This window comes from Heterodontus francisci, chromosome 34, assembly GCF_036365525.1.
Source record: "Heterodontus francisci isolate sHetFra1 chromosome 34, sHetFra1.hap1, whole genome shotgun sequence".
Taxonomy (NCBI): domain Eukaryota; kingdom Metazoa; phylum Chordata; class Chondrichthyes; order Heterodontiformes; family Heterodontidae; genus Heterodontus; species Heterodontus francisci.
Genome location: NC_090404.1, coordinates 34,409,198 through 34,431,394, shown reverse-complemented (window position 1 = coordinate 34,431,394; position 22,197 = coordinate 34,409,198). Strand labels below are relative to the sequence as shown.

General features: G+C 47.7%; 1 protein-coding gene and 1 pseudogene across 5 annotated transcripts; one reads left to right on the top strand and one right to left on the bottom strand.

The window, feature by feature from the left end:
- Window positions 1–22,197, top strand: part of LOC137348813 (zinc finger protein 721-like) — a 98,558-nt pseudogene that overhangs the window by 61,663 nt on the left and 14,698 nt on the right.
- LOC137349331 (zinc finger protein 229-like) lies at window positions 9,144–16,986 on the bottom strand. 5 transcript variants are annotated; one of them, XM_068014850.1, is made up of 3 exons: window positions 16,897–16,986; window positions 11,186–11,306; window positions 9,144–10,758 (listed from the first exon to the last, which is right to left on the bottom strand). In XM_068014850.1, exon 3 carries the CDS (start codon window positions 10,655–10,657, stop codon window positions 9,212–9,214), a length of 1,446 nt encoding a protein of 481 aa, XP_067870951.1. In that variant the 5' UTR covers window positions 10,658–10,758; window positions 11,186–11,306; window positions 16,897–16,986; the 3' UTR covers window positions 9,144–9,211. The 5 variants fall into 5 exon arrangements, with proteins under 5 accessions (XP_067870951.1, XP_067870952.1, XP_067870953.1 ...); XM_068014851.1 differs by lacking the exon at window positions 16,897–16,986 and adding an exon at window positions 15,441–16,198; XM_068014852.1 differs by lacking the exon at window positions 16,897–16,986 and adding an exon at window positions 15,441–16,198 and having other exon boundaries at window positions 11,239–11,306.

Genomic DNA, 22,197 nt, shown 5'->3' with positions numbered 1-22,197 from the left:
GTGTCCATGTGCATAAATCCCTGAAGGTTGCTGCCCAGGTTAATAGGGCTGTTAAGAAGGCACATGGTGTGTTAGCTTTTATCAGTAGGGGGATCGAGTTAGGAGCCACGATGTCATGCTGCAGCTGTACAAAACTCTGGTGAGACCGCACCTGGAGTATTGCGTGCAGTTCTGGTCACCGCATTATAGGAAGGATGTGGAAGCTATGGAAAGGGTGCAGAGGAGATTTACTAGGATGTTGCCTGGTATGGAGGGAAGGTCTTACGAGGAAAGGCTGAGGGACTTGAGGTTGTTTTTGTTGGAGAGAAGGAGGAGGAGAGGTGACTTAATAGAGACATGTAAGATAATCAGAGGGTTAGATAGGGTGGATAGTGAGAGTCTTTTTCCTCGGATGATGATGGCAAACACGAGGGGACATAGCTTTAAGTTGAGGGGTGATAGATATAGGACAGATGTCAGAGGTAGTTTCTTTACTTAGATACTAGTAGGGGCGTGGAACGCCCTGCCTGCAACAGTAGTGGACTCACCAACTTTAAGGGCATTTAAGTGGTCATTGGATAGATATATGGATGAAAATGGAATCGTGTAGGTCAGATGGTTTCACAGGTCGGCGCAATATCGAGGGCCGAAGGGCCTGTACTGCGCTGTAATGTTCTAATTCTAATACCTACCAATCCCATTTTCCAGCACTTGATCCATAGCCTTGTCTGCTGTGGCGTTTCAAGTGCTCACCTAAATACGACTTAAATATAGTGAGGTTTCCTGCCTCCACCAACTCTTCAGGCACTGAGTTCCAGATTGCAACCACCCTCTGGGAGAATTTTATTTTCCTCAAATCCCCTCTAAACCTCCTACTCATTTACCTTGAATCTATGCCCCCTAGTTATTGACACCTCCGCTAAGGGAAAAAGTTTCTTCCTATCTGCCTTATCTATGCCCCTCATAATTTTGCATACCTCAATCAGGTCCCCCCTCAGCCTTCTCTGCTCGAAGGAAAATGACCATAGCCTATCCAGTCTCTCTTCATACCTGAAATGCTCCAGCCCAGGCAACATCCTGGTGAATTTCCTCTGCACTCTCTCCAGTGTAATCACATCCTTCCTATAGTGTGGTGCCCAGAACTGTACACAATACTCCAGCTGTGGCCTAACTAGCATTTTGTACAGCTTCATCATAACCTCCCTGCTCTTCTATTCCATGCCTCAGCTAATAAATGCAACTATCCCAAATATCTTCCTAACCATCTGATCTCCCTGCGCTGCTTCCTTCAGTGATCTATGGACAAGTACACCAAGGTCCCTATGTATTTCCTAGGGTCTGACCATCCATTATATATTCCCTTGCCTTGTTAGTCCTCCCAAAATGCAACACCTCACACTTCTCAGGATTAAATTCCATTTGCCACTGCTCTGTCCATTTTACCAGCCCATCTATGTGCTGTAAGGGAGGTGGTGGCATACTGGTATTGTCACTGGACTAGTAACCCAGAGACCCAGGTATTGCTCTGAGGACATGGGTTCGAATCCCACCAAAGCAGAAGGTGGAATTTGAATTCAATGAATAAATCTGGAATTTAAAGCTAGTCTAATGAAGGCCATGAAGTCATTGTCGATTGTTGTAAAAACCCATCTGGTTGACTAATGTCCTTTAGGGAAGGAAATCTGCTGTCCTTACCTGGTCTGGCCTACATGTGACTCCAGATCCACAACAATGTGGTTGACTCTTGCATGCCCTCGAAATGGCCTAGCAAGCCACTCAGTTCAAGGGCAATTAGGGATGGGCAATAAATGCTGGCCTGGCCAGTGACGCCCACATCCATTGAAGGAATATTAAAAAAATATATCATCCTGTAATCTAAGGATTTCTTTCTCACTATTTACAAAACCACCCATTTTTGTGTCATCTGCGAACTTACTGATCATACCTCCTATATTCACGTCTAAATCATTAATGTACACTACAAACAGCAAGGGTCCCAGCACCGATCCCTGCGGTACACCACTGGTCACAGGCTTCTAATCACAAAAACAACCCTCGACCATCACCCTCTGCCTCCTGCCACTAAGCCAACTTTAGATCCAATTTGCCAAATTGCCCTGGATCCCATGGGCTCTTACCTTCTTGACCAATCTCCCATGCGGGACCTTATCAAAAGCCTTACTGAAGTCCATGGAGACTACATCAACTGCTTTACCGTCATCTACACATCTAGCCACCTCCTCAAAAAATTCAATCAGGTTTGTTAAACGTGATGTCCCCCTGACAAAGCCATGCTGAGTATCCTTGATTAACCCCTGCCTCTCCAAGTGGAGATTAATCCTGTCCCTCAGAATTTTTTCCAATAGTTTCTCTATCACTGATGTTAGACTCACTGGCCTGCAATTACCTGGTCTATCCCTGCTACTCTTCTTAAATAATGGTTCCACATTTGCTGTCCTCCAGTCCTCTGGCACCTCTCCTGTGGCCAGAGAGGATTTGAAAATTTGTGTCAGAGCCCCTGCTATCTCCTCCTTTGCCTCACATAACAGTCTGGGCTACATCTCATCTGGGTCTGGGGATTTATTCACTTTTAAGCCCGTTAAAACCGCTAATACCTCCTCCCTTTCAATACTAATTTGTTTAAGTATATCACAAGCCCCCTCCCTGAGCTCTACACTGACATCATCCTTCTCCATAGTGAACACAGATGAAAAGTAATCATTTCAAACCTCACCTACATCCTCCAGCTCCACACACAGATTGCCACTTTGGTCCCGAATGGGCCCTACTCTTTCCCTGGTTATCCTCTTGACCTTAATATACTTATAAAACGCCGTGGGATGTTCCTTTAGCTTGGCCACCAGTGATTTTTCATGCCCCCTCTTCACTCTTCTGATTACTTTTCTAAGTACCCCCCCCCACCCTACACTTTCTATACTCCACGAGCACCTGCACTGTTTTAAGCCCTCTGAATCTGCCATAAGCCTCCTTTTTCCCCCCATTATCCAATCCTCTATATCCCTTGACATCAAGGGTTCCCTGGATTTGTTGGTCCTACCCTTCACTGTTCGGTAACATGTTGGCCCTGAACTCTCACTATTTCCTTTTTGAATGACTCCCACTGGTCACAAGTAGCTGCTCCCAGTCCACTTTGGCCAAATCCTGTTTTATCATATCTAAATCTGCCTTCCCCCAATTCAGTACCGTTATTTCTGGTCCTTCTTTGTCCTTTTGTTTGTTATAATTCCTGAATAATGCTTGTGTTTTAGGCAGTGAGATGCATTTTGATGTTTAAATGCAATGTGCAGCAGCCATTTTAATTCATTTTCGAGTCATAGAGTCATTAACAGCATAGAAGGAGGTCATTCGTTGAGTTTCTGATTGTGGATTTCTCTCTGTGTGTCTCTCTCTTTCTCCCTATCTTTCTCTCTGAATGAGAGAAGTGGGAGAGAGAGAAAGGAGAGAGCGAGGGAAACAGTGGGTTGTCATCCTTTCATCTACGAAAGATGATCGACATGCAGCAAACAAGCCATTTGGGGGGGGGGGGGCGTATCTTCTCTTGGTTCACCTTTGCTGATGGCTGCAAAAGCCAATCGTTGAGACGCAGGCTCTGCCACAAGTGCTGCACATGAAGCTGTCAAGTGATGCTGTGAGTTGTTGTGTTTGACATTGGCGTCTGTTGCCAAGCTGCTGCAGCAACTGGTCATCGTGGTATTGCACACCAGTCCACAGGATGTGTTGCCATTTCCCTCTTTCATCAGTTAGTGACTCCCAAGTGCGATAGTCGACATTTAGGGCCTTCAGGTCACGCTTGCAAGCAACCTTGAAGCGGAGCTTTGGGCGCCCACTGGTCGCCTGGCCCCGGCTACCTTGGTCCTTGGGTTTGCAGCCATCCTCTATCTTGTGGACTTGTCTGATCCACCAAAGCCACCTCTGTTTGATTAATGCCAACACACTTGGGAGCTCTGCCTTTGAGAGGACTGCCACATTTGTGATTTTGTGCTGCCAGGATATACCCATAATGGGCCACAGACAGCAAAGATGGAAATTATTGAGCTACTTTCCCTGGTAGCTGTCATGTTTCATAGCCATACAGCAAGGTGTTGAGATCACAGGCCTTATAAACCATTAGCTTGGTCCTAATGGTCAGCATGATGTTATCCCATGCATTGACATGTTACAGCTGCTAAAAAATCTCCTGGAGAGAGAAATGAAACATTGATGAGAACAAAGCAAAGACTTTTTAAAATAAAAGACACATCAATAGCCCAGGGCTCCTTTTCTCTGTCACTCACTAACATTGACAATCTCTGCATCATTTACCCATCCCTCACAATAAACCCAGAGACTGTAAAGTGGGAACAGATGTAAAATGTGAGAGGGACTATTAGGTGCTGAGATCTTGCCCATTGTTATGTTAATCCAGCTACCAGGGCTGTTTTGAACAGAGACATTCCAGGGAGCTGCTTTTTGATGATCTGTGAACTTATTCCTACAAGGTTATTGTTGAGAACATTTGCTGCATCTTTCAGCTAATCAACAGAGGGACAGTGACATGACCAGGCCCCAGTCTGTCCAGAAGCTGAGAAACTCTCTTTAAAACTGCCATTAAGGTGTTAATTCCTTATCATTGTCCCAGGATTTATCTTTACACATCAGGCCTTTGGCAAGGGGGTGAGAAGGGGGTGGGGAGAGTGGTTTGCGACACAGGCTGGGAGCTGGGCAGTCACTAAACACTGGAGAGCCCCAGAGCCTGTCTCTCTCCCTCTGTGTTTAACCTGTCATTTCAATCTCTTTCTCTCCCTCTATTTCTCTCTTTGTCTCACCATCTGTTTATGCCTCATTGTAAAAACACAAACACTGCTGATTCCCCATCCCTCTTCTGTTCACTGTTCCCATACCCACTCAGCCCAGGATTGGTGTTTTGTACATGCAATGTCACAGTGTGAAGAAGCTGATGATTCCTTCGGGAGATCTTTTAAACCTCACTGTCCCAGGATTTACTTTTGCAAATCAGATCTTCTGGAAGATGAAATAAAACCAGAAAGTGCTGGAAATACTCATAAATAAATACATATAAATTGTGTGGCACTGTATCAAATGCCTTTTGAAAGTTCATGTACCCCACATCAACAACATTGCCCCCACCAACCCTCTCTGTTATGTCTTCAAAAACTCCAGCAAGTTAGTTGAACACGATTTTCCCTGAACAAACCCACATACTGAGTTAGGTGACATATTGAGTATTCTGGAAGGGAGCAAAAAATTGCATTGTGTCATTGATAGATTTAGCGAGTGGAGATAACAGAGACAGCAGGAGGTCAATGTGGGGAAGTGCGAGGTCATTAACATTAGAGTCATGTATGGAACAGAGGAGACCATTCAGCCCATCAAGTCCGTGAGTTCTCCACACAGTAATCCAGTCAGTCCTACTCCCCTGCTTGACCCCTGTAGTCCTGCAAGTTTATTTCCTTCAAGTGACCATCCAATTTCCTCTTGAAATCACTGATTGTCTCTGCTTCCACCACCCTCATGGGCAGCGAATTCCAGATCATTTACTACCCACTGCGTAAAAAAGTGCTTCCTTATATTCCCTCTGCATCTCTTGCCCAAAACTTTCAATCTGCGTCTCCTAATCCTTGTACCATTAGTTAATGGGAACAGTTTTCCTTGTCGAACTTATCCATGCCTGTCATAATCTTTTACACTTTGATTAAATCTCCCCTCAATCTCCTTTGTGCAAAAGAGAACAACCCCAGATTTTACAACCTCACCTTGTAACTAAAATTTCCCATCCCTGGAACCACTCTGGTAACTTAGATCTAAGGAAGATGAAGCAGAATATTTTCTAAATGATTAAAAGTTAGGAACTGTGAAGGGACAGAGAGATTTCGGGTTTCATGCACAGAAATGACGAAAAACTACTGGACTGGGAGAAAAGGGAATTAAAATGTCTAATGGAATGTTTGCCTTTATCTGAAGGGTGAAAGTAATGCTGCAGTTATATGCAACTCTGGTTACACATCATCTGAAGTGAGGTGTTTAATTCTGGGCAGCACATCTCAGGAAGGATATATCAGCTGTGCAGGAGGTACACTGCACATTCACCAGAATGATATCAGGGCTAAAAGGGTTAAATTGTGAGGACAGGTCATATAGACTGGGCTTGTATTTCATAGAGTATGAATATTAAGGGGTGATGTAATTCAGGTATTAAAGAAGATTAAAGGTTTTAAGGGGGTCGATGAAGAAAAATGATTTCCTCTGTTGGTGGAATGCAGAATAAGATGGCACAACATTAAAATTAGAGCTGGGCCATTCAGGGGTGCTGTCAGGAAGCACTTCTTCACACAAAGGATAGTGAAATCTGGAACACTGTCCCCCCAAAAAGCTGCTATGGATGGGGAGAAAAGGAAAATGTCAAAACTTGTGAGTTACCTATTGGGTAAGGTTACAGGGATATGTAACCAACTCTGGTAAAGGTAGTTGCGATATGGATCAGTCATGATATAACTGAATAGAGGAACAGGCTCGAGGAGTTGAATGGCCTCCTCCCACTCATGTGTTCCTCTGTTTTACAAGATCACTGGGACTGATTCCCTGAGGCTCTTCTCACAATACTGAGACCTTCTACTCCTGACCATTATGAAGCAAGGGTTTTCAGGGTGGTCTAGACAGGACAACAACCTCCCCTTCATAGACACATGATCCTGACTGTGAGGTGACAGTGCGTCTGGGAGAACAATGGGTGGACACAGTGTGTGTTGTTATTTTAATGATAATCTGAACCTCAAGAAACAAACCACCCTGAGGAGTGAAATAAGGTTCGTTGGCTCCTGCTATCTGGGCTGTTTGAGCTGGACAATGGCCTGACCCAGCACTGACAGGACAGGAAAAGCCCACTGGGAGATGGCACAAGGCCAAATTAAGACTCAAGTACAGCACTTTTATGAAATAATCAGTTGAGAAAGGGTTCAGTAATAACATTGTAGAAAGAGAGAAAATGGGGAGCCTTTGTCCAATTAGCCTCACATTAGTTGTAGGCAAAATGCTAGAATGTATTATCTGGGGAAATGGTAACAGGGCACTTAGAAAATCATAATATGATTCAGCAGAGTCAACATGGACTTGTGAAGAAGAAATCATGTTTAACAAATCTGTTAAGAGTTTCTTGAGGATGTAACTAGTCAGGTGAATAAGGAGGAAACAGTAGTTTATTTGGATTTTCAAGAAGCAAGAAGCATTTGATAAGGTGCCACACCAGAGGTTATTACACACAATTCTTTCTTCAATCATAAGTTCAGAAGTGGGGATGTTCGCTGATGATTGCACAATGTTCCGCACCATTTGCGACTCCTCAGATACTGAAGCAGTCCGTGTAGAAATGCAGCAAGACCTGGACAATATCCAGGCTTGGGCTGATAAGTGGCAAGTAACATTCAAGTCACACAAGTGCCAGGCAATGACCATCTCCAACAAGAAAGACTCCAACCATCTCCCCATGACATTCAATTGCAGTACCATCACTGAATCCCCCACTGTCAACATCCTGGGGGCTACCATTGACCAGAAACTGAACTGGGAGTAGCCATATAAATACTGTCGCTACAAGAGCCGGTCAGAGGCTAGGAATCCTGCGGTGAGTAACTCATCTCCTGACACCCCAAAGCTTGTCCACCATCTATAAGGCACAAGTCAGGAGTGTGATGGAATACTTGCCTGGATGGTACAGCTCCAACAACACTCAAGAAGCTCGACACCATCCAGGACAAAGCAACCCACTTGATTGGCATCCTATCTACAAACATTCACTCCCTCCACCACTGACACACAGTGGCAGCAGTGTGTACCATCTACAAGATGCACTGGAGGAAATTACCAGGTGGGTTTTTAGGACAATCCGTAGTTTCATGGTCACCAATATTGATCCTCGCTTTTTAATTGCAGTGGTGGGATTTGAATTCATGTCTCAGCATCATTGGTCCAGGCCTCTGGATTACTAGTTCAATAACATAACCACTATTGTACAGCACCCCCACTCTGCTCCATCTCCTCCTATGAGGAGAGGTTGAGTAGACTAGGCCTATATTCCCTGAGGTTTAGAAGAAGGAGATGTGATCTGACTGAAACATCAATTGTTAAGGGACTTGACCGGGTCGATGCTGAGAAAATGTTTCACCTGGCTGGGGAATCAAGACAGTCTCAGGATAAGGGATCAGCCATTTAGGACTGAAATGAGGAGAAATTTCTTTACTGGAAAGGTTGTTAATCTTTGGAATTCTCTTCCCCAGGGAGCAGTGGATGCTCAGTCATTGAGTATATTTAAGACAGAGATTGATAGATTTTTGGGTATTACGGTAATTAAGGGATATGGGATAGTGTGGGAAGGTGGAGTTGAGGTAGATGATCAGCCATGATCTGGGTGAATGGCAGAGCAGGGTCGAAGGGCCGAATGGCCTCCTCCAGCTGCTATTTCTTATGTTCATTAAACCTCAGTCTGGTTCCTCTCGAGCTGCTGAGTGAGTGAATTAAATCTTTCTCGACAAATCACCAAGATACCAGATGACAAGTCATACCCGAAACATCATTTATTGGTTACAAATCACAACTTAGTTAAATCTGGACACACAGACACTTTATAAACATGTATAAACACATTTAAATGTAATCAGAGTTATCCAGCAGTTCAGCACTAATAGGGAGAGTATTTCACAAAACAAGTAACAAAGATTAACCAGACGATTCAGTGATTGACTGTAAATCAACACTAATGGATGCTGAGTATTAATTACAGCAGGGACCGGAGTCTGAGCTTATAAATTGGTGAGTTTACTTGAAGAGCAATTCCTTCACTATCTGACACGTTAACAGTTGTGAACAGCCTGTCTGTCCAACAGCTCCAGTCTCCGAGTGCTTAGAAACACACAGAGCTTAAACAGCCTCATTCTTGAGCTAAAGAACAGACTTTCTCCTGTCAATATAGAGTTACAGGATTGGCCTGTGATCTGTTTATTGTTCATCTTTTGTTCAGTACATTTACTGAGTGGATTTAAATTGAAAATGAGGTTTGAAGACATGATGGTCTATTCACACATGAATGAGAGATGCTGTGGGGCAGACGCTCAGTCCAAGAGGAGCAACTGACATCAGAAATAAACCCCAACTGTCAGAATGAACATGGTTCAGTCTGGATATGATTAACAGCAGCAACAGCAGAATCCAACCCCTGTAATTATCTGTGAACTCGCTGGTGTCTCAGCAGATAGGATGGCTGAGTGAATCCCTTCCGACACACGGAGCAGATGAATGACCTCTCCCCAGTGTGACTGAACTGGTGTGACACCAGGTGGGATGACTGAGTAAATCTCTTCCCACAAACAGAGCAGGTGAACGGCCGCTCCCCAGTGTGAACTCGCTGGTGCCTCAGCCGAGCGGATGAATTAGCAAATCCCTTCCCACACTCAGAGCAGGTGAATGGCCTCTCACCAGTGTGAACTCGCTGGTGTTTCACCAGCTTGGATGAAGTAGTGAATCCCTTCCCACACTCAGAGCAGGTGAATGGCCTCTCCCCAGTGTGAACTCGCTTGTGTATCAGCAGGGTGGATGAATGAGTGAAACCCTCCCCACAATCAGAGCAGGTGAATGGCCTCTCCCCAGTGTGAATTCGTTGATGTGCCAGCAGGTTCCATGACAGAGAGAATCTCTTCCCACACTCAGAGCAGGTGAATGGCCTCTGGCCAGTGTGAACTCGCTGGTGCGTCAGTAGGGCGGATGAATGAATGAAACCCTTCCCACACTCAGTGCAGGTGAACGGCCTCTCCCCATTATGAACTCGCTGGTGTGTGAGTAGGGCGGATGAATGAATGAATCCCTTCCCACACTCAGTACAGGTGAACGGCCTCTCCCCAGTGTGAATTCGCTGGTGTGTCAGCAGGTTTGATAACTGAGTGAATCCCTTCCCACATTCTGTGCAGGTGAACGGCCTCTCTCCAGTGTGAACTCGCTGGTGTGTCAGCAGCTTTGATGACTGAGTAAATCCCTTCCCACACTCAGAGCAGGTGAACGGCCGCTCCCCAGTGTGAACTCGCTGGTGCATCAGCAGGGTGGATGAATAAGTGAAACCCTCCCCACAATCAGAGCAGGTGAATGGCCTCTCCCCAGTGTGAATCCGTTGATGTGCCAGCAGGTTCCATGACAGAGAGAATCTCTTCCCACACTCAGAGCAGGTGAACGGCCTCTCCCCAGTGTGAAATCGCTGGTGTTTTAGTAGGGCAGATGAATGAATGAATCCCTTCCCACACTCAGTGCAGGTGAACGGCCTCTCCTCAGTGTGGATTCGCTGGTGTGTCAGCAGGTTTGAGAACTGAGTGAATCCCTTCCCACACTCAGTGCAGGTGAATGGCCTCTCCCCAGTATGAACTCGCTGGTGTGCGAGTAGGGAGGATGACTGAGTGAATCCCTTCCCACACTCAGTGCAGATGAACGGCCTCTCCTCAGTTTCACTGTGTTGATGAGTTTCCAGCTCAGACGTGTAATTTAATTCTTTCTCACGGTCCCCACATTTCCACAGCTTCTCCCCAGTCTGACTACACTTGTGTATCGACAGGCCAGCTGATCGGCTGAAGCCCCGTCCACACACAGAACACGTGTACGGTTTCTCCACACTTTTTGCTTCCATGATCAAAGGCCGATGATATTCAGATCCTGATGAATCGAGTGACTGTCACATCTTGAGGTGATGTTTGAGTTTCCTTCCGCAAATCCTCCCTTTCTAATATCCTGTAACATGAAGTTACAACAGGAAAAAGGGAGTGAGAGAGAACCCACAAAAACACAAAGACAAGTTGTGAAATTGAGCTGAATGAATCTGGTAATTTGTGGGACCAGAACAGAGAGTGGGCGGGGCTTCAGGGTCCCAGTGACCAGGACAGAAAATCATTGACTCATTAATTTTATTCTCACTCTGCACACAGGGGCTGGAGAACTGAACCGAGCCACAGTAGAGAGAGGGAGAAAACTGGCAGAGGAGGAAAGAAATGGTGCAGATGGTGTCATGGGTTTGGATTTCAGCACAGGGAGGAGGGAGAGTGTGTGGGACTGCGATTTACAGCTTTGGGGAAACAAGAGAGGAATAAAATGTTCCATAGGATCTCGAATTGTCTGTTCTGAATTTCTATCCTGTACTGACAGTGATGACTTTTATTACCTCCTTTTACAGGGTATTAGGAGAGGATTTCCACACATTGATTTGATGCTCACTCTGCACACAGGGGCTTTCGCACCATCTCTCCTGAAGGTGTTGGGGTTACTGTTTACATCCCACTGAACTGTAAGAAAGAATATCTTATTAGATGATATTAAAGATAGTATTATATTCTAATATTATAACGAGAGGCCGTTCACCTGCTCCGTCTGTGGGAAGGAATTTAATCGATATCCAAAATGCTGAGACACCAGTGAGTTCACAAGTGACTGTAGCTGTTGCATTCTGTAATTATTGCTGCTGTTAATCACATCCAGGACTGAACCATATTCATTCTGACAGTGGGGTTTATATCTGCTGTGTTAATATTCTTTATAGCTGGGGTGGAGTTTAATATTCCAGCAACTGATTTGCTTTACTTTGTAACTTTTACTCTTCAAATAAAGTAGCTCCCTTTGGGCTATTCTCAGGGTTTTGTGGGATGAAACCAAACAGTGATTTACTTGTACTTTTGGCAATTTTGTATATTATATTCACTGCTCACAATGAGATCTGTTCTACATTGGGAAGAGCAAACACAGATAGGGTGATCACTTTGAGAAACATCTCCATTCAGTCTGAAAGCATGTTCCTGGGTTTCCAGTCACTTCGCATTATAATTCTCCGTCCCACTCCCACTCTGACCTCTCTGTCCTCGGCCTCAAGCCCTGTTCCAATGAAGCTCAATGGGAGCTCGAGGACTTTACAACCTTCCAGACTCAACATTGAGTTCAGCAGTTTTTGTAACAACAGACAGTTGTCGGGATCTGGAACGCTCCACCTGAAAAAGGTGGTTGAACCTGATTCTATCAGTCATTTTAAAAGGGAGTTGACAGGTATTTGAGAATGAGGAACTTACAGGCTTACAAACAACAAGTGGGTGTGTGGGACTAAGCACAACTGCTCTTTCAAAGGGCCAGCACAAGCACAAAGGGTTGAATGGCCTCCTTCTGTGCTGTAAATTTCTATGATTCTAGGAGTTGGCCATTTAGCCCCTCGAGCCTGTTCCACCAGGAAATGAGATCATGGTTGATCTGTGATCTAACTCTATATACCCAACTTTGTCCCATTTCCATTAATACCTTTGGTTAACAAAGATCTATCAATGTCAGATTTAACATTAACATTGATCTCGCATCAACTGCTGTTTGTGGAAGAGAGTTTCAAATTTCTACCACCTTTTGTGTGTAGAAATGTTTCCTAACTTCACTCCTGAAAGGTCTGGCTCTCACTTTTACTCTACACCTCCTAGTTCGACACTCCAGAACATCCAGCCCATGGGCCAGAATCCAGCCTGCCAATGGTTTCCACCTGACCTGCCAAAACATTCAGTGACTGACAATGGTCACAGCTCCTTTACCAACATGGCGGAGACACGTCACTGCACATGTCCTCCTTTACCAAGATGACAGACCAGCTTCAGTACCTGATATTTTGGCTCCTTTAGTAAGATGGTGGTGCCCGGGCTGAGCTGCTTCTCTGCTGGCGCTTCCCGCCCAAACTCCAGATCCAATGCAGCCTTCCCGGCCGTGAGCTCAGGACCCAGGCCAAGCACTGGCTCTGCCTGTGTATGTACTCAGCCTGGGCCTCAGGCTCTTCATCACCGTCTGAGGAGGTGCAGGCCCAGCAGCAAGGTGCAGTGGTAACCGGGCCCCGGGAGCAGGCTGCCGGGGTGACCGGGCCCTGGGAGCAGGGTGCCAGGGTGACCGGGCCCTGGGAGCGGAGCAGAGAGACAGAGGCCGGCAGACATGGAGCGAGAGAGAGCGGGGGAGGGGGAGAGAGAGAGCGGGGGAGGGGGAGAGAGAGAGCGGGGGAGGGGGAGAGAGCGGGGGAGGGGGTGAGAGAGAGCGGGGGAGGGGGAGAGAGAGAGCGGGGGAGGGGGAGAGAGAGAGCGGGGGAGGGAGAGAGAGAGAGCGGGGGAGGGAGAGTGAGAGAGAGAAAGCGGGGGAGGGAGAGTGAGAGCGAGAGCGGGAGAGAGAGAGAGGGAGAGAGCGGAAGAGAGGGAGCGCGGCGAGGGTGAGAGAGAGAAAACGCTGGGGGGGCGGGGGATGAGAGAGAGAGCGGGGGCGGCGGGGAAAGAGAGGACAGGAGAGAGAGAGCGGGGGCGGCGGGGAAAGAGAGAACAGGAGAGAGAGAGGGGGAGGGAGAGAGAGAGAGGGGGGGAGGGAGAGAGAGCGGGGGAGGGAGAGAGAGCGGGGAAAGAGAGAGAGAGAGAGAGAGAGAGAGCGGGGGAGACAGAGTGTGAGAGAGAGAGCGGGGGAGTGAGAGAGAGAGCGAGAGCGCACGGGAGAGAGAGCGAGAACGCACGGGAGAGAGAGCGAGAGAGAGAGAGAGAGCGGGAGAGAGCGGAACAGAGGGAGCGCGGCGAGGGTGAGGGAGAGAAAACGCTGGGGGGGGGGAAGAGAGAGAGTGGGGGCGGCGGGGAAAGAGAGAACAGGAGAGAGAGAGAGAGCGGGAGAGAGAGAGAGAGAGTGAGGGGGGAAGAGAGAGAGAGAGAGGGGGAGAGTGAGCGGGGAAAGAGAGAGAGAGAGTGAGCGGGGAAAGAGAGAGCGGGGAAAGAGAGAGCGGGGGAGAGAGAGAGAGAGAGCGCGGGGGAGAGAGAGTGAGAGAGAGCGGGGGAGAGAGAGTGAGAGAGAGCGGGGGAGAGAGGGCGGAGAGAGAGAGCGGGGGAGAGAGAGTGAGAGAGAGTGAGAGAGAGAGCGGGGGAGAGAGAGAGAGGGGGGAGAGAGAGAGAGAGCGGGGGAGAGAGAGTGAGAGAGAGAGAGAGCGGGGGAGAGAGAGTAAGAGAGCGGGGGAGAGAGAGTAAGAGAGTGGGGGAGAGAGAGTAAGAGAGCGGGGGAGAGTGAGAGTAAGAGAGCGGGGGAGAGTGAGAGTAAGAGAGCGGGGGAGAGTGAGAGTAAGAGAGCGGGGGAGAGTGAGAGTAAGAGAGCGGGGGAGAGAGAGAGCGGGGGAGAGAGAGAGAGAGCGGGAGAGAGAGAGAGCGGGAGAGAGAGAGAGCGGGAGAGAGAGAGAGCAGGAGAGAGAGAGAGCGGGAGAGAGAGAGAGAGAGAGCGGGAGAGAGAGAGAGAGGGCGAGGGGGAGAGCGAGACGGAGAGCGGGAGAGGGCGAGGGAGAGAGAGCGGGAGAGAGAGAGAGAGAGAGAGCGGGAGAGGGAGAGAGAGAGCGGGAGAGGGAGAGCGGGAGAGAGAGAGAGAGGGAGAGGGAGAGAGAGCGAGAGATTGGGAGAGAGAGAGAGAGCGGGAGAGAGAGAGAGAGAGCGGGAGAGAGAGAGAGAGAGCGGGAGAGAGAGAGAGAGAACGCAGGAGAGACAGAGAGAGAGCGAGCGGGAGAGAGAGAGAGCGGGAGAGAGAGAGAGAGCGGGAGAGAGCGAGAGAGAGAGAGAGCGGGAGAGAGAGAGAGCGGGAAGAGAGAGAGAGCGGGAAGAGAGAGAGAGCGGGGAGAGAGAGAGAGCGGGGAGAGAGAGAGAGCGGGGAGAGAGAGAGAGAGCGGGGAGAGAGAGAGAGAGCGGGAGTGACAGAGAAAGGGAGAGAGAGCGGAAGAGCGGCGAGCGAGAGAAAGAGCGGGGGGATGGGGAAGAGAGAGAGAGCAGGGGGGAAAGAGAGAGAGAGAACGGGGGAGAGAGAGATAGAGAGCGAGAGAGAGACGCAGTGGTTAGCACCGCAGCCTCACAGCTCCAGGGTCCTGGCTTCGAATCTGGGTCCTGCCTGTGCGGAGTTTGCAAGTTCTTCCTGTGACCGCGTGGGTTTTCGCTGGGTGCTCCGGTTTCCTCCCACAGCCAAAGACTTGCAGGTTGATAGGTAAGTTGGCCATTGTAAATTGCCCCAAGTGTAGGTAGGTGGCAGGGAATATGGGGTTACTGCAGGGTTAGTGTAAATGGGTGGTTGTTGCTTGCCACAGACTCGGTGGGCCAAAGGGCCTGTTTCAGTGCTGTATCTCTAAATAAAGTAGAGAGAGCAGGAGACAGGGAGAGTGCGAGATCAAGATCTCTCCTCACAAATGGAATCTATCTGGAATTCTCTGCATCGCTACATCAAGTGTGCAGGCAGACAATGTCTGCTACTGCAAGCAAAAACCATGCCAGGTAACTCACTAAATCAGTGTTCAACATAGTGTTGGGAAAGTAAGTTAATACATTAGTTTCCTCATTTAAAGTTTATTCACAAAAATGCACATTTTTGTTATATTGATGAACAGTCAAATAAATTTCTAATACCTTTACCTTTCCGAAAGTTGCTCACCTCCGGCCCCGATGTAGGACAACATTTAGAATGTAGCCCCTAATGCGTAAAGGCTGGACATTCCTGATCTATACTATCAGTTCTAACATCCTGAAAATTTCCAGGTTGTCAGAAGGGATAGAGAGAGGCAATATATGCTTAATGGCACAGTTCTAAAGAGTGTGCAGGGACAGAGGGACCTGGGGGTTCATATGTATAGATCATTGAAGGTGGCAGGACATATTGAGAACAGTTAGCAAAGAATACGGGACAAAAACAAGAAATGCTGGAATCACTCAGCAGGACTGGCAGCACCTGTGGAAAGAGAAGCAGAGTTAACATTTCAGGTCAGTGACCCTTCTTCGGAAGAATACGGGATCTTGAGTTTGATAAATAGAGGTACTGAGTGCAAAAGCAGGGAAGTTAAGGGGAACTTTTATAAAACTCTGCTTCATCCACAACTAGAGTATTACATCCAGTTCTGATCACCACACTTTAGGAAGGATGGGAAGGTCCTTGAGAGGGTGTAGAGGAGATTTACCAGAAAGGTTCCAGGGATGAGGGAATTTAGCTACAAGGTTAGGTTGGAGAAGCTGGGATTGTTCTCCTTGGAACGCGGGACTGGGAGCTTCTTATTGGGGGTGTTGAGGCCGACACCGGATGTTTCTGAAGCCTCCCTGCACATCCGCCAGCTTCATTCCTCCCCTGCACTCGGCGATTTCTCACCCACTGAGGATCTGACACGACTGCTTCCGTCCAGCTCGAGCACCTTCACTGCCTTTGATTCTGTGAGCAACTCGTGCAATAAAACAAAAGCAAAGTCCTGCAGATGCTGGAAATCTGAAATAAAAGGAGAAAATGCTGGAAATACTCAGCAGGTCTCAGTGAAGAGAGAAACATATTTAATGTTTCAGGCACATCAAACAGCCGGTGCCTGCAGCCTGGAACTCGGAGTGGGAGAGGGAGGAAGAATGAGGAGAAACAATATAGTCCAACACTCACAGCAACCTACAATCCACCGACATTACCGGGATAGGGAGACAGAGTTTAGAAACACTCAGCAACACGACTCCAGTAAAAGATCCCAGGAGGAAAAGGGGGAGCAGTGTGTGTACCTGCCCTGATATCCCCCTCCCCAGGCCTGTCAGTCAAACCCCCCACTCCTCCCAGTCCACAGCTCAGCCTATCAGCTTCCCGCACCTTGAGCCAGCCCTGCCCAGGTGTGGCCCAGTCCAAGGGGAGTCTTTGTGGAACCAGGGAGTGGGGGAGGGGGGACCTCCTGCCCTGTGCTGTGTCCCAAATGGTTCCTCCCTCCCCCAGGCCCCTTTATAACTGAGCTCAGTTTCCCGCAGCTGCCGCCCGCTCGGTGCAAACACAGGACCGGGAGTTTGTTATTGGGGGTGTTGAGGCCTACACCGGGTCTTTCTGAAGCCTCCCCGCCCACCAGCCGCCACTTACCGGCTGCAGAACCGTCTCTCCGGCGCCTTCACCGGCTTCAAACACTGGTCCGCAATGCGCCTGCGCACCCGGGACTTAACCTCTGACCTCACAATGTCTGGGTGATTAACGGCAGCTCCGGACCAATAGGAAGAGGGGGCGGGACAGGAGGACAGATTCTGCGCAGTTCCTCCCTCATTTGCTTCTCTTTGAAAACCCGAGGATGAATCCATCAGCATCCGGGACCTGTCAGCCCGCAGCTCCATTAGTTCCTTTTCATAAAACTGTCTCATTCCCTTTGAAATGTTTCAATTAAACCTGCCTCCACCACACTCTCAGACAGTGCATTCCACACATTAACCACTCGCTGGCTGGAAAAGTTTTTCCTCATGTTATTTTTGTTTCTCTTCCCAATTACTTTAAATCTGTTCCCTCTCGTCCTCCATCCTTTCACCAGTGGGAACAGTTTCTCTCCATCTGCTCTGTTTGACCTGATGCCATGAGACATCATGGGGTCCGGAGCCCATGTTGAGGACGTCTCGGGCAACTCCCTCCTGACTGTATAACACTGTGCCGTCACCTCTGCTGGGTCTGTCCTGCTGGTGGGACACCTAGGGATGGTGATGGCAGTGTCTGGGACATTGTCTCTAAGGTATGATTCTCTGTCCAGACCCCTCATGATTTGGAATACCTCGACCTAATCACCTCTCAGCCTTCTCTTCAAGGAAAACAGCAACCTTTTTCTTCTTTATCGTAATCTCTACCTCTTTTATAATCCAGGGAGCTCTGGATTTATTTGCCCAAACTTTCCACTTCGAGGGAACATATGTTGACTGTGCCCGAACTCTGTCTTTTTTGAAGGTTACCCATTGTTCAGCTATCAGGTTTCCTGGCAACTTTTGAATCTCATTTATTCAGCCAGCTCCATTCTTACCCCATTGAAGTTGTCTTTCCCCAGTTAATTACTCTTACTCTGGATTGTTATTGGTCCTTTTCTATGGTCAGCCTAAATCTTATGATACAATGATCAATCTCCCCTACATGCTTCGGTTCCGAAGAAGGGTCACTGAACCGAAACGTTAACTCTGCTTCTCTTTCCACAGATGCTGTCAGACCTGCTGAGTGAATCCAGCATTTCTTGTTTTTGCTCCCCAACTGATACTTGATCCACTTGGCCCACCTCATTCTCAAGAACCAGGTCCAGGAATGCCTCCTTTCTCATTGGACTAGCAACATACTGTTGTGGAAAACTTTCCTGAACAACTCGAAGAACACTTGCCCCTCACTGCCCTTCACACTACTACTATCCCACGATATGTTTGAATCAAGTCGCCCATTAGAACTACCCTATATTTTTTGCACCTCTCTGTAATGTCCTTGCATTTTTTTCTCCTCCACGTTCTTCCCACTAGCTGGTGGCCTCTTGACAACACTGAGCAATGTAAATGCACCTTTTTTGTTCCTTCGTTCGAGCCAAATTGATTCTGTTCTTGACCCCGATGGGACATCCTTTTTCTCCAACACTGCAATGTTCTCATTAATCAATACTCCAACACCCCTTTCCCTTTCCTTTCTTTGCTGAAGACCTTGTATCCAGGAATATTTAACACCCAGTCCTGCCCTTCTTTGAGCCAGGTCTCTGTTCTCGCCACAAGATCATATTTCCACATGGCAATCTGCACGTGTACCTCACCAATCTTATTAACCACACTCTGTGCATTCACATACATGCACATTAACACTGATTTAGACTTTATTACTTTCTCCCTGACTCTGACCCCACCTTGTAACTTGCTATTCCCTACTCGAGTGCCATCGATCTCTCCCAGTATTCTGTGCACCTTGGTGTTCCAGTCTGATATTTTCCCCTGGTTCCCATACCCCTGACAAGTTACCAGTTTTGCTTCCCTCCAATCTGAGCTCCCTCTCAGGTTTCCATCCCCTTACCAATCTAGTTTAAACCCTCCCCAACAACACTAGTAATCTCCCTGTGAGGATATTAGTCCCAATCCTGCTTCGATGCAACCCGTCCATCTTGTACAGGTCCCACCTGTCCCAGTGCCTCAGAAATCTGATGCCCTCCCTCCCACACCAGTTCTCCAATCACCTGTTTAATCAGTCAATTCTCTTATTACTTTGCTCACTTGCACATGGGAGTGGGAGTAATCCTCAGATAACTGCTTTTGAGGCCCTGCTTTTTTAATCTCCTTCCTAGTTCTCTAAAATTTGTTGTCAGGAACTCATTTACCCTTTCAATCTATGTTAATGGTGCCAACGTGGACCACGACCTCTGGCTGTTCACCTTCCCCCAGATCAATGTCCTGTAGCCGTACCGTGACATCCTTGATCCTGGCACCAGGGAGGCAACACACCATCCTGGAGTCCGATCTACGGCTGCAGAAAGGCTTCTGTGTTCCCCTGACTAATGAAAGCCCCATCACTACTGTTCTTCCACTCTTCCTCCTCCCCTCCTGTGCAGCTGAGCCACCTGTGGTGCCACAAACTTGGCTCTGTCTGCACTCCTCTGAGGAACCATCACCCACACCAGTATCCAAAATGGAAAACCGATTAGCAAGTGAGATCATATCAGGGGACTCCTGCACTACCTGCCTGGTTCTCTTAGACTGTCTGTCGGTTACCCATTCCTTATCCTCCTGCATGCTTCTAACCTGTGGTGTGATCACCTCCCTAAACCTGCTATCCATGTAGTTCTCTGCATTGTGGATGCACCACAGTGACTCCAGCCACTGCTCGAGCTCCAAACCCTAGAGCTCAAGCTTGTGCAGCCGGTGACACTTCCTGCAGATATGTTTGTCTGGGACACATGGTGCGTCCATGACATCCCACATGTCACAAGCTGTGCATTGCACTCAGCCAAGCTGCACTGCCGTACCTTAACTTACCAGACTACTTAGAAGTGGAATATGTGACCAGTTACTCAACCAACCAGCACCTTTCACTGCACAGAAACAAGAACCAAATACTGGAAGACAAAAAAGTAGAAAAAAGGAGCACCTCCTCTCCCCTTCACTGAACTCACCACTCAGCAAACACATACCTCCAGACTCTGTTTACAATCTGCACTCCTTATCAATCTTTTAGTCATTCTTTACTGTTTTTCTATATTCTGTCCAACATTCTGATCTGCCACCCATCTTTGTGCAATTATATGCTTTTCCTTTAATTTTGATATGACCTTTAACATTTCCAGTAAACCATGGATAGTGAGTCCTCCCCACTCCGAATCCTGTTCATACTGAGAATCCCAGGGTGGAGAGCTGAGATATCCTGTCTCAAAACACAGTCACAGAGACACAGCATCATTTACAGCACAGAACAAGGCCATTTGGCCCATCAATTCCATGTCAGCTCTCCAGGGAGCAATCCACTCAGTCCCACTGCCCCACATCAGCCCATAGCCCTGCAAGTTTATTTCCTTCAAGTGACCATCCAGTTTCCTTTGAAAATCATTGATTATTTCCATTTCCACCACACACATTGGCAGCAAGTTCCAGGTCAGAACCACTTGCTGCATAAGAAGTTCTTCCTCACATTCCTGCTTCAACTCTTACTCAAAACCTTCAATCTGTGTTCCCTAGTTCTTGTACCATTAGTTCATGGGAACAGTTTTTCTTTGTCTAATTTATCAAAGTCTCTCAGAATCTTGTGCATTTCTATGAAATTTTCCCTCAATCTCCTTTGCTCCAAGGAGAATAACCCCAACTTCTCCAACCTACCCTTGTGAATTCTCTGCTGTGTCAGCAGGTGGGATAACTGAGTGAATCCCTTCCCACACACACAGCAGGTGAATGGCCTCTCCCCAGTGTGAACTTGCTGGTGTGTCAGCAGGTGGGATAACAGTGAATCCCTTCCCACACACGGAGCCGGTGAACGGCCTCTCCCCAGTGTGACTGAGTTAATGAATATCCAGCTTTGATGGAGAACCGAATCCCTTCCCACAGTCCCCACATTTCCATGGTTTCTCCATGGCGAGGGTGTCCTTGTGTCTCTCCAGGTTGGATGATCAGTTGAAGCCTCATCCACACACAGAACACGTGTACGGATTCTCCCCGTTGTGAATGGTGTGATGTTTTTTCAGGCTGTGTAACTGGTTAAAGCTCTTTCCACAGTCAGTCACTGGAACACTCTCACTCGGGTGTGTGTGCGTCTCGGTGCTTTTCCAGTCACACTGATGTTTGAAATCTTTTCCCACAGGCAGAACAGACAAACATTTCTCCTTCCACATTCTCAGTCCGATGATATTCAGGTCCTGATGAATCGAGTGTTTCTGTCAGATCTTGATGTGATGTTTGGTTTGAATTTCCCGTCAGTAAATCCTCCCCTTCTAATACCCTGTAAAAGGAGTTTACAAAAGTCAGCACTGTCAATCCAGGATAGAAATTCAGAACAGACAGTTCTAGTTTCCATGGAACATTCTTTCCTCTCTTGTTTCCCCCAAACATGTGATCCATTCAAACTAAAAGAAGCCAAAATAAGCAACAAATTGTAACAGAAGCAAAGGGAACCTTCCCAACTGAACCAGAACATTGCTCCCAGTGTCCATGAGACACTCTGCATCCTGAGGTGTCCACCGGTTGCAGAAGGCCACCCCGGCATGGACAAGACCAGGGAAGACAGGGCAGCAGCCAGAGTGACACCCCCACTCCCAACATGGTCCCTGTACATCCCGGACCTACACATTGTTTCTCAGCCTGAGCGAGAGGGAGAGAGAGAGATGGAGAAGGTGAGAACTGAATGTTTAAATATACAAGACAGATACAAACCTGGGTGGGTTTGGGGTGGATGAGGTGAGGGTGAGGAGGGCATTGGTGGGACTGGGGGGTTTTGGAAGGGCAGGTCATCGAAAGGGCTGTGGGTGTGGGTGGTGTTTTAATCAGGCCCAAGAGCAGGTCCCGGAAAAGATCCTCCAACCTTCCCACCCCACCTCCACACCGAGTGGCCAGAGATTAGGAGAATGGGGTTAAACTGTAACCAAGGCCATTGATAAGGTCCCACAAGGCAGACTGGTCATGAATGACAAGCCCATGGGATCCAACACAAAACAGCAAGTTAGAGCCAAAATTGACTCAGAGGCAGGAAGCAAAGAGTAATGGTTGATGAGTGTTTGTGTGACTGGAAGGCTGTTTTCAGTGAGGTTCTGCAGGGATCAGTACTGGCTTTTTGTTCGAGAGATCAATGGTTTGGACTTGAATGTAGGGGATTTGATTAAAAAGTTTGCAGATGAAACAAAAATTGACCATGTGGTTGATAATGAAGAAGAAAGCTGTAAACTGCAGGAAGATATCAATGGACTGGTTAGGT

Bases quoted from the DNA above. Each gene is read 5' to 3' on its own strand.
- LOC137349331 (XM_068014850.1), bottom strand. From the start codon at position 10,657: ATGGAAGCAAAAAGTGTGGAGAAACCGTACACGTGTTCTGTGTGTGGA.